Source organism: Dendronephthya gigantea, unplaced genomic scaffold (genome assembly GCF_004324835.1).
Source record: "Dendronephthya gigantea isolate DGI-Jeju-01 unplaced genomic scaffold, DenGig_1.0 000079F, whole genome shotgun sequence".
Lineage (NCBI taxonomy): Eukaryota > Metazoa > Cnidaria > Anthozoa > Malacalcyonacea > Nephtheidae > Dendronephthya > Dendronephthya gigantea.
Genome location: NW_021163089.1, coordinates 58764 through 69100, shown reverse-complemented (window position 1 = coordinate 69100; position 10337 = coordinate 58764). Strand labels below are relative to the sequence as shown.

Here is a 10337-nt window from a genome sequence, read left to right as displayed (position 1 = left end):
AATGCTTCTAAAAAAGAAATGTTATAAAATGTATATGAACATTAAAATGAGTAGATATTTTCATTCACTAGACTCTCTCCCTAGCTTTTTAAAACCATCTCGAATCATATAAAAAATCCCTATTTTATATGTTGTTGCACTTCTAAGTCCATTCATCTTAAAGTCGCCTTGGTCCCAAAGATCTGGGAAAAATTTATACAGCGTATTATTCTCGCGTTTTTCGCGCTCACGTTTATCCAATGCGTGCAGTTCTTTTTCACTGACTTGACACGCAATGCTATTCGCCTCTTTAGAAGCAAGTTGTTCGTGCTCCTTAGCGATGCTAGTCAAACGTTTTTCAGCATCAAAAAGTTTGGTTTGATAAAAACGGCATTTTTGTTCAATTGTTTGTATCTGTTCTGATGTTTCTTCTTGGATGAACTTAAGTTCTGTGTTCATTTCTTCTTTTTGTTGAATTTTTGTCTCCAATTCACGTACAGTTTGATCACTCTCTTCACTCAGAGTTGTATTGAGATCTCTCTCCTGGGCGAGCAACTCGTGAAGATGATTAATTTGGTGTTGAAATTCCAAAGTTGCCCGAGCAAGTTCTTCACCTTGTGAAGCCAACTCTTGATTCATCACACAGAGCTTATCCTCGAGATCCTCGCACTCATTTTGTTTGGAATCCAATTTTTCCTTCATCGTTAAGACAGCATTTTGTAAGAAATTTTCACACGTTTCAGTATTGGATTCGCAGCTGATCATTTCTTGTTCCAAGGACTTCTCGGGCAGGCTACCGAGCTTGTCCTCTAGTTCTTTCGATCTTCGTCGCTCGTTTTGCAGCAGTATAAACAGTTCGCCATTTTCCTGAGAAAGTGCATCAACTTCAACTTTCAACTGTGAAATCTTTTCTAAGTTTCCGTGGGGAATATCGTTGTCTTCACGCGCAAAAATTTCACGTTCATGATCGTTTTTTTGGGAAACATTGGTTGTCATGTTCACGTGAGGATATAAACATCCACTAAAGCAGATTAAAACAGTGCGCGCGCGCAAAGTGCAATCAAGAAATCTGTTTATACGTCACTTAATTAACATTGCGCGCGGTTGTGAGACTTAATAACAGTAAGCGGGTGATCACAATAAATGATCGATAATTTATTTAATACAAGCAACAGGCATTGAACTAATTAATTTTCTAATTCTGTCCAAAACTATTTCGTTTGTTCCTTTACACGAGTCCACGTTATACGGAGGTTCTATTACAAGCCCTCCAAGGATTTTCACGACCTCACTTTCTACTGAGTCATCATCAATAACTGGCACACGATTTTTGTTCAACCAATCAATTAAAGACATTTTTCTTTTTTGGAGCTCCTCGTCTGTGTAGTGCTGTCTTTCCTTTACCGTGAAGCTTTTCAACCATTCCGGTTCTTTTCTTGTTGTTTCTAAGATACGAAGCTCTCTTACTGCCTTTCTCATCACAAATACAATCATCCTAGAGTCAAGAAAGTCTAGTTTTTCTTGCTCACTTACGTCCATGTCTTTGGCAAGAGCGATTGTATAAGACACAGGATCGATCGTGTAAATCCAACCATACAATTCCTCCCCTTCGAAAAGCGTTATATGGACAAAACGATGTAGTAATTGATGTAATTTTTTGGAAGAAAGCTTCCAATAGTTGCAAAGTTGATCATTTTCGTCCGCCATATTGTCTGCGCCCCTTCGGGTGGATGCGGTATTCAAGAGAATATTACATTACTTTATGTAAATTGTGACAAGAGTTCACTGGTATAATTATTAGATGATATTTTTTTGATACAATCAAAACATTACAAATTAGTAACTCATACGTTTGTTACAATGGTCTAATGCTAATCAACACTGCTTTAGTTTTATTAAGCAAAATACAGAATAAACTTTTCCAACCAAAATAAACCATTTGTTTATATTTTGCTTGCAGGCAAAATACCAAGGGTTGGATGTTCCAAATCACTTTTTATTTTGCCAGTAAGGTGTAAACAAAACATGATTTTATTAACTACTTCTCACTAAACATTAAATAAAATGTGTTCAAAAAGGTTCTGAAGTCAAATTTTCCTTATTTGTTTTGTGTTATTGACACTTTGTCTGTACCCTTTGACGCTTTGTATCGTACATAGATTCGATATGATATAGCTCCAAAAACAACAAAAACGCCAAAAATAGCCTGTGATGCCAGGGTATGCTTGTAAATAATACAGGAAAGCACAATACTGAATATCATTCGAGCTGTCATGATTATTACAAACACAATTGGACCAAAAGTTTGGATTGTGTAGAATATAAACAGCTGACCAAATGCAGATGTCATTGACAGGATAAATACTTGATACAGGAAACGGGGATGCCTTGATGTGAATGACAAGGAACGAACAAGACCACCAGTTTGTAGAAGAGAACAAAAAGTGAACACACTTGAAAAGACATTGGTGCCGAACATCATCTGCATTGAAGACATCTTGTGTTTTTTAAACAATGCAGATTGCCAGTTTGATGTAAAGCTATCAAAAATCATGTACCCTAGAAGGATGAAAAGTCCTACAACTGTTGTTGGTTGATCATGATGAGCATGGTCAGCATTGTGCGACAAAAGGAACAAGCTTGTGCCAAATGAAAGTAGAATAGCAACAAGATATTCAGAATATGGATAACTTTTTCCAGATACCACTTTACCCATGATCATTACTGGGATCATTTTTGAAGCTTTGCAAAGAACTTGCGTTGGAAAGCTAACAAACTTCAATGCTTCATATTGGCACCAACTGCTCATTATGTTTGAAAAGGAAGAATAAGAGTATTTAAAAAATGGTGCCGTATGGTATGGCTGTTCAGCAATGGATATATACACCCCAGCTACAATCAAAGCCAGGACTCTGTTAGAAAATACAAGGTATTGGGAGTCCTCAAATTTCACTTTGTGTAGAATGCCATCCTCTGAAAGCTCATCATAAGTCTCTGTCATAATCTGTTCCTGCAGAACCCCCCAGGTGAGATATGACCCCTGTAGACCAATCGCGCAGAAGATCAACTTTGCTGTAGTTACTCCCAGTTTGGGCGGTTCCTTTGATTCAGGTGCTGTTCTGATTGGACCCTCTTCAATGCTACGTTTTTCTTCCGGCTGGCCATACACAAAGGCTTGAAGAAGTTTGAACGGAAAGCCTCGACCTATAAAATCAAATAAAAGGTGGTGACGACATTATGATTGGTATACCAGGAAGTTAACAGCAAGTTAAACCATACCTGGACTGTCATTTAAATTAGATTTTTTTACCAAATGAATAATAACGGCCCCAGGAATGATAACAGTCGCGTAGCCCAGTAAATTCCAGAATAACCCTATGTACCATGGTGGACGAACATATTTTTCATCTTCGCCGGAAACAGCTGCGGTATTCCAGAAATAAAAAAGAAAAAGCACAACTTGGATTCTGTATCCCCTTATACAAAAGTGGCGATGATCTGGCGAGTTTCCTGTCATCTCAAATCATATGTTTCGTTCTTTCAAGTGTATATTACACACTTTAGAGATAATACAATAAATATTTGCTGTTAATTCCTTTTGCCAACGTGTCAAACCATAGGTCAAACATGTCAGCGATGCGCAATCCAGCTGAGGTGAAAATATGTGTGATTTGCCCCTCCTGTCGTTTTCTCTAACTTGTAGGCAGTCAACTGACTATTTCATCTCTTTCAGGGGGGTATTAGATGGTAAAGACTGGTTTATATTTATGTTTTTACGCCATCAGAAAGTTAAATTGTAGTATTTTAGTTTAGCTTTGTAAACAATTTTCTGTCTAATTTTCAATGCGTAAAGGAGTAAAGGACGCAATAATGATTATTAAGATTTATTAATAATTAGGGTCCTAGTTGGATAATCAGCCTGTGTGCGGGCTATTTAAAATATTTCATTTTGCAAAAATGTTGTTATTCTCTTGATCTCACCCATGGATTTTTGTCTACAAAAATCAATATATTAAACTTTTCATGGACTGGACCCGAAAACTAAAGCAATCACTTGGTAAGTTGACGGTTAAAATTAGAAAACTAAGATAAATGTGTCTGACTCACTAATGTTTACTTTTTCCTCAATGGTGAATGTATACTAAAGATCTTCAGTTGCAATGTGTCTGCCTATTTTTCACTATTTATCTTCATTTGCATATTATAAAAGACAAATTTTCATCCATTCTGTCACAGAGAAACCAGGAAACATAACGAAAAATGAAGATGAAATTGAATTGTTCAATAAATATTTCCAGAAGTGGAAAAATGACAAACAGAAAGATAACCCATCCTCAGCTATTCCAAGATTTTATCACAAGGTGCTCCAGATGTGTGTTTGCATCCCCAAGTCTATCTTTTTTATGTTAATATATCCTTAATTGATCACTTCTACTTAGAGACATAGTATCCCTAATTAAACTTATACTGTATTTCAAAGTTGCCATCAGAAGAAGAAGTCTTACTTCAGAAATTAAGGGAAGATGCAAGAGCTGCTTTTCTTCAGCGTAAAAGTAGAGAGTTGTTGGATAATGATGAATTACAGGTTAAAGAAGAATGCCATGTTCCAATACCTTGTTTTCTATGCATTGACAACTTCATCGGCTGAACTTTATGTTTTAGAACTTGTGGTATTTATTGGACAAACATCAGACATTTCCTGCTCTTCATGATGAGCAGGTATAAACATCAATTGAACCAATAGCACTAAAATTTATATTGTTTCTTATTCATTTATCATTCTTTTTTTTTAAAAAATGGCAATTTAATAGATGATAAATTATAAGGATTTTATCGAAGTCAAAGAACAGACTGGGGATAAATGCAAAAAATTCTTTACTGCAACAATTTTCTCCAAACTTTATCAAAATGATCCATTTGGAAGGTAGGTATTGCAAATTTATATGGTCAATGTGAATTGGCCAAATTTAGATTCTTCTGAAAAATAATTGTGATAAAGTAATGTTCTAATAAGTGGTCTTACTTTAGGATATCAATAATGCAGTTTTTCAACTATGTGATGAGGAAAGGTAGGTACATTTGATTAACCAACATTCATCTGAGGATTGAGGAATCATTCATTCAAAGACTACAAAACTTTCTAGTTTGGTTGCATCAAACAAGAATTGGTCTAAGTCTTTATGATGTGACGGGCCAGGGATATCTTAGAGAATGTGTAAGTTTTAAAATGGACCTAAACGTATTCAACCAATTAATAAATTCTAAAATATCTGTTCCAATATGCCATAGGACCTTGAGAACTATATCTTAGAGTTGATACCAACATTGCCTCAGGTATATCTTATTTCATTATCAATATATCAGAAAAGTTTCCTCTTGTTTCAATTGCATGAATCACAATTATTATCACGTTGTAATTTATATATTCTCACTTCAGCTGGAGGGATTGGAAAAATCATTTTACTCATTTTATGTCTGCACAGCTGTCAGAAAATTTTTCTTCTTTCTTGATCCAATGCGAAAAGGTAATTAAATAACATAATACAGTACAAGCTGGTCTCCAATGTGAAAGACACCAATGAATAATTGTGTTTTCTTTTTTTGCAAGGCAAAATAAAGATACAAGATATTTTGGCATGCAGTTTCTTAGATGATTTATTAGAGGTACCTACAAAAATTGCTGACATTTTAAATTTGTGCCAAATATCCTCCAAAATTTCTTAATTTAATTTTTATTAGTTACGTGATGAAGATTTGTCAAAAGAACAACAAGAATCAAATTGGTTTTCAGCACCATCTGCTTTAAGAGTTTATGGTTAGAAAAATTGCATGTACATTCCAAGAACATTTGATGAATTGTATTTACTAAATTGTTTTTTTTTTACAGGGCAATATTTGAACTTGGACAGTGATCACAATGGCATGTTAAGCAAGAATGAACTGCTTAGGTATTTCATAATTGATTTTTTTATGCTCCAATGAAAGAATATATATTTATATAATCCTCTTTCTATGTTACATAGATATGGATCAGGAACGCTCACCAAAGTGTTTGTTGATCGAGTTTTTCAGGAATGTTTGACATATGATGGAGAAATGGTAGGTAGTGTAAATTAATTGCGTATGTTATACTAAAAGTTGAGATAAGTTACACAATATAAGCTCCCCTCTAATTATTTTTTCTTGTTAGGATTACAAGACTTATTTAGACTTTGTTCTGGCTTTAGAAAACCGAAAGGAAATGCAAGTGAGTATAAAGATATTAAGAGAACTGAATATTATTATTTTGATGTAGGTAATTGTTTACAGTAGATTGTAGTGGATCAGTCAATATGAATTAGACATTTTAGACATGAATTGGACATTATGATTATTAAACATTTTTCATATTTTTTGTAGTCTTTGCAGTATCTGTTTCGTATGCTTGACATTCAGGTACAAAACTTGATTTGGTTATAAAATATTATTACATTTATAAGCATTTATAAATATATATATCTCAAGAAACTTTTCCATTTTGCAGGGTCTTGGTTATCTTAATAATTTTGCCTTTAACTATTTCTTTCGTGTAAGTGCTATAAAGCTGAATGTAATATTCTGCAGCAGAACTGATTGTGATGTGCAGATGAGAAATAAACATTTCCTGACTACCTGGTGATTCTTCTCTGATTCATTACAGGAGATACAAATGGAAATGAAAAAACATGGTCATGATCCTGTATTATTTCATGATATTCAGGTGCGTACAACTATTTTGCCTCTTTAGGTTTCAAGCCATATAACAAATAAATCTGTGTGTTTTTGTAGGATGAAATATTTGATATGGTGAAACCAAGTAATCCATACAAGATAACCTTACAAGACCTCATCAACAGGTATACCGTGGTATAGATATGAGATTTCATTAAAAATTACTCTGCCCTGAATAGTATGAAGTTCCCTTTCCCACAACAAATTTCATAATCGGACATTACATTACAAAATTATCTGCGAATAATTTTTCAGCGGTCAAGGTGAGACAGTTGTGAGTATTCTGATCGATCTCAATGGTTTCTGGACTTATGAAAACCGTGAAGTTCTAGTAATGCAAGAAAGCCAAGGTGCCTCAGAGGTTTAATTATCATTTTTCAGTGGTCTAGGTTAGAAATATCCTGCACTGGCAATTTGTGTATATTCTGTTTTTCCATGTACAGATCTTAATATTTATTAAATCTTTATTTTTCAATGACAATACCATACCTTAGCTATTACACTACAGTTCACCAAAAACATTATTTTGCACTCCTAATAATTGTCTTATCCAGTTCAAAATGTCATGGAAAATGTGAACAATTGTATCCCATATTGATAATTCCCCACTTGGGTACTCTGTGGTGGAATCATCTGACTCATCATCATCTTTCATTGATTGATGTTTAGCCATTTCTTCCATCATCTCCTCACGAGAGTACATTTGCATGTTGGGCATTCCTGGGGTATCACTAAAAGAGATTAAAGAAAGTAAAATGAGAAACTATATGATGCAGATTGTCCAAAGGCAATATGGAAGAAAACTTTGCCAAATAATACATCCAGTTATTTTCAAATGTAACCTTGCTTTCTTCAGATATTCTTGTGCTTTTTTTTCATCAGCACTCATCACATGAAATTTTTCATCCTTTCTATTGCCACTTTTGAATGTCCCTTTATTTTTGCTACAAGCACTTGTGTCAGTGTAACAAACTCTGTTAATCATCTGGGACAAAGTGAGCTCATTTTTCCACAATTCCTCAGCAATATCAACATCTGCTTCGCCAACGGTATCCTCACAAGCTTTTGCAACAGTTCTACACTCAGTCCTGCATGACCCAAGTTCATTATGCTCAGATAAATGTAGTTCATCATTTTTCTCCTGAATGTCCAACTTTGCAAGCCATTCCCCTTCAAATCTGTCAGGATTGCAAGATTTGTCCACAAGGTCTTGCAATTTTTCTTCTCCAATCTAGAAAATATCCAGGCTTTATTAACAGTGAAAATTACCAGTTTTCACCCCCCCTGGCCCATCCCAATTCATTTACAGCCTTATCTTTTCAAAATTTTGATAATGATATATGATACGATTTTCACTATAAAACGACCATTACGAAGAAAATGAAAGTTAACTATCACCTTTGCAGTCGAAGTTTCCTCCCTCATGGATTTAGTCTTTCTAAATAAATATTTTACAGCTTTTTGACATACATCACATTTTATAAAAGGTACGTCATCTTTTATTGGGGGGTAGATTTTCTTAGACATTTGTCCAGAAACTGCTGGAAAGTTAAATATAATAAATAAAAATAGTAAATAACGTTGTCTAAGATTTCTCTTAGCAGTTAAATCATTTTGATTGGCGGCCATATTGCATTTCTCGGTGTTGAAGATCACGTGGGCACAGCGTGTTACGTTCGAAGTTCGACGATCGTTATTTCAGGAAGAAGAGTTTGTCAAATATTTCAAGGTAAATCTGGTTAGTAAAGCTTCTTTCTTGCCATAAGAAAGACTTTTTTAAATAAATTAAGTATTTCTTGTTTGTGAACGTCGAAGTTGTATTTTTAAACGCACGTTTAGATCGACAATTTGATTAAGGTTGACAAGACATCCAGAAGACATTTGATCAAGATTTGTGATCAAGATGACTGAAGAAAGCGAGCTTCTTTTGACTGACTATTTATTGAATTTTGACGAAGATGAGGAAAGCGCGTTTAAAACTGAATGCTTGTCGTCTGGGGTTGATTGTAGCGAAGACGAGGAGGAATGCTCGTTATCTTTACTTAAAGAAAATCTTAAAAACAGTCCAAAAAAGTCTCCAAGCAAACAAATTACTCCAAAACACTGTGGTAATAAAAAAAGACAACAAACATTGGAGAAGAAGGAAAGAGATCGCATGCGTTCTGTAGCCTACAGGAAAAAAAGGACTGAACAATTCAATGCCAGTAAAGAGGAATGTAAAGAATTGAGAGAATCTAATCAATCATTGAATGGGAAAGTTGAATTATTAATTGAGAAAAATAAGTCATTGACTGAGAAGAATGAATCATTGACTGAGAAGAATGAAATATTGGCTGAAAAGAATGAAATATTGGCTGAAAAAAATGTAAAACTTGATGAGAACGTTTCAAGTCTCCAGAAACAAATAGAATATTTGGAAAAAGTAATTTCTAATCAGAGTGCTCTGTCAGCTGTCTTGGGAGCCATCAAAAAGCATTCTGGATTAACATTTAACAATCATGCACTACAAGTTAATTCACTGAAAAGAAAAAGAGTTGAGAATGATAGTGATGAGAATGGACAGCAAGTGAGGCAATTGAATGGTGGAGTGTGTGTTCACCTGACATCTGGCAGGATGTCACTGGAGTTTTGCAGAGAATGTGATATGAATGCAGCTGACAAATGAATTTCAAAGCTTTTTGTTTGACCATGTTGATTCCTATTTAAACTTCTAGGGTAAGGCTAAGATTTCATTTTGTTAACCATAATAGCCATAAATAATGTGTGGAGTCTTTCACGTCAGGAAAGTATTGGTGTTATTAAACATTTAATTATTGGTTGGATATTGAACTTATAGAGCACCTCTTAGTTGAACAAGCATTTACTTGGTAAGGACAAAAAACCAGTTGCTTAGAGTTGGTTATTGTTGTGTCTTGATAAATGTATGCTCCTACAGCAACTGTTTTTTTGTGTGAAAAAGTGTGTAAATATTGCTTGTATATAGATGGCAAACAATAGATTATTATTCTTCATGTAAATTTGTCACTGAAATATTTTTTTCTTTGTCATATGCAGTATAGCAAAATGGATGCTTGACACTCCCTGCACAACCTGGAGTCAAGTCATTCATTACATGTACAAAGTCTTTGGGATTTTACGTAAGTTTTTCATTCTCCCTTCTATAACTATGTGAAGGGAAATGGATCAGGTAAAGGTTTAAATGGGAAGACTGTGAGGCCAATAGATTGTATGCTACTGTTATATATTTCATTCAGTACCCTGCCACCATCCTACCAAAGGTTAAACAATCCCCCACCCAGACTTTACATTCACTCTAACTTTTCTATTAAGACGTGTCTTTTAGTATTTGATGGCAACTTGCTGATGAAGAATAGTAACAGCAATTGGGTCTTTACCATTTCAAATATTAAGTATGTATTTGTTTTCAAGATTTTATGGTGAAAGGAACTGATACTATGCAATTGAAAGGGTGAAATATCGGGCATTCTTGCACTCATACAATTACAAAAACAGATAGTATGCAAATTGCAGGTCACAAATGTCTTTTGTGTCCAATTGATCCATGCAAAACTGTATATTATCATGATGGTTGAAGAATTTTCTTTTGC

General features: G+C 34.5%; 5 protein-coding genes across 10 annotated transcripts; 2 read left to right on the top strand and 3 right to left on the bottom strand.

Annotated features, from left to right (window-relative positions):
* Positions 1-60: 60 nt before the first annotated feature.
* LOC114532333 (coiled-coil domain-containing protein 69-A-like) lies at positions 61-1137 on the bottom strand. Its single transcript, XM_028553817.1, has one exon. The coding sequence runs from the start codon at positions 973-975 to the stop codon at positions 61-63; it is 915 nt and encodes a 304-aa protein (XP_028409618.1). The 5' UTR covers positions 976-1137.
* A 209-nt stretch (positions 1138-1346) lies between these two features.
* On the bottom strand, positions 1347-3625 carry LOC114532522 (adenosine 3'-phospho 5'-phosphosulfate transporter 1-like). Of its 3 annotated transcripts, XR_003687968.1 has the most exons (3): positions 3259-3625; positions 1513-3183; positions 1347-1424 (listed from the first exon to the last, which is right to left on the bottom strand). XR_003687968.1 is itself a non-coding variant. In XM_028554040.1 (2 exons), the coding sequence occupies exons 1-2, from the start codon at positions 3494-3496 to the stop codon at positions 2078-2080; spliced, it is 1344 nt and encodes a 447-aa protein (XP_028409841.1). In that variant the 5' UTR covers positions 3497-3625; the 3' UTR covers positions 1431-2077. The 3 variants fall into 3 exon arrangements, 2 of the variants coding, with proteins under 2 accessions (XP_028409841.1, XP_028409842.1); XM_028554040.1 differs by lacking the exon at positions 1347-1424 and having other exon boundaries at positions 1431-3183; XM_028554041.1 differs by lacking the exon at positions 1347-1424 and having other exon boundaries at positions 1431-3183; positions 3290-3460.
* A 155-nt stretch (positions 3626-3780) lies between these two features.
* On the top strand, positions 3781-7210 carry LOC114532523 (serine/threonine-protein phosphatase 2A regulatory subunit B'' subunit gamma-like). Its single transcript, XM_028554042.1, has 19 exons — positions 3781-4036; positions 4216-4340; positions 4460-4564; positions 4642-4698; positions 4791-4903; positions 5008-5048; positions 5124-5194; positions 5269-5313; positions 5417-5504; positions 5588-5643; positions 5719-5794; positions 5867-5927; positions 6003-6078; positions 6170-6226; positions 6379-6414; positions 6503-6547; positions 6659-6718; positions 6787-6854; positions 6985-7210. The coding sequence occupies exons 1-19, from the start codon at positions 4003-4005 to the stop codon at positions 7094-7096; spliced, it is 1326 nt and encodes a 441-aa protein (XP_028409843.1). The 5' UTR covers positions 3781-4002; the 3' UTR covers positions 7097-7210.
* On the bottom strand, positions 7211-8362 carry LOC114532524. The gene is made up of 3 exons (XM_028554043.1): positions 8128-8362; positions 7572-7960; positions 7211-7460 (listed from the first exon to the last, which is right to left on the bottom strand). Exons 1-3 carry the CDS (start codon positions 8356-8358, stop codon positions 7232-7234), a joined length of 849 nt encoding a protein of 282 aa, XP_028409844.1. The 5' UTR covers positions 8359-8362; the 3' UTR covers positions 7211-7231.
* Positions 8363-8385: 23 nt separating this feature from the next.
* Positions 8386-9875, top strand: LOC114532525 (E3 ubiquitin-protein ligase BRE1-like). 4 transcript variants are annotated; one of them, XM_028554045.1, is made up of 3 exons: positions 8386-8467; positions 8587-9444; positions 9784-9875. In XM_028554045.1, the coding sequence occupies exon 2, from the start codon at positions 8633-8635 to the stop codon at positions 9392-9394; it is 762 nt and encodes a 253-aa protein (XP_028409846.1). In that variant the 5' UTR covers positions 8386-8467; positions 8587-8632; the 3' UTR covers positions 9395-9444; positions 9784-9875. The 4 variants fall into 4 exon arrangements, with proteins under 4 accessions (XP_028409846.1, XP_028409845.1, XP_028409848.1 ...); XM_028554044.1 differs by having other exon boundaries at positions 8391-8467; positions 8569-9444; XM_028554047.1 differs by having other exon boundaries at positions 8393-8458.
* Positions 9876-10337: the final 462 nt, after the last annotated feature.

Coding starts and splice junctions, on each gene's coding strand:
- LOC114532524 (XM_028554043.1), bottom strand. CDS start 8,358: ATGGCCGCCAATCAAAATGATTTAACTGCTAAGAGAAATCTTAGACAA. Junction 7,961..8,127: donor AGGAAACTTCGACTGCAAAG/GTGATAGTTAAC, acceptor GATATTTTCTAG/ATTGGAGAAGAAAAATTGCA. Junction 7,461..7,571: donor GAATATCTGAAGAAAGCAAG/GTTACATTTGAA, acceptor AATCTCTTTTAG/TGATACCCCAGGAATGCCCA.
- LOC114532525 (XM_028554045.1), top strand. CDS start 8,633: ATGACTGAAGAAAGCGAGCTTCTTTTGACTGACTATTTATTGAATTTT.
- LOC114532523 (XM_028554042.1), top strand. CDS start 4,003: ATGGACTGGACCCGAAAACTAAAGCAATCACTTG. Junction 4,037..4,215: donor AAAACTAAAGCAATCACTTG/GTAAGTTGACGG, acceptor ATTCTGTCACAG/AGAAACCAGGAAACATAACG. Junction 5,195..5,268: donor AGGGATATCTTAGAGAATGT/GTAAGTTTTAAA, acceptor AATATGCCATAG/GACCTTGAGAACTATATCTT.
- LOC114532333 (XM_028553817.1), bottom strand. CDS start 975: ATGACAACCAATGTTTCCCAAAAAAACGATCATGAACGTGAAATTTTT.
- LOC114532522 (XM_028554040.1), bottom strand. CDS start 3,496: ATGACAGGAAACTCGCCAGATCATCGCCACTTTTGTATAAGGGGATAC. Junction 3,184..3,258: donor TAATTTAAATGACAGTCCAG/GTATGGTTTAAC, acceptor TTGATTTTATAG/GTCGAGGCTTTCCGTTCAAA.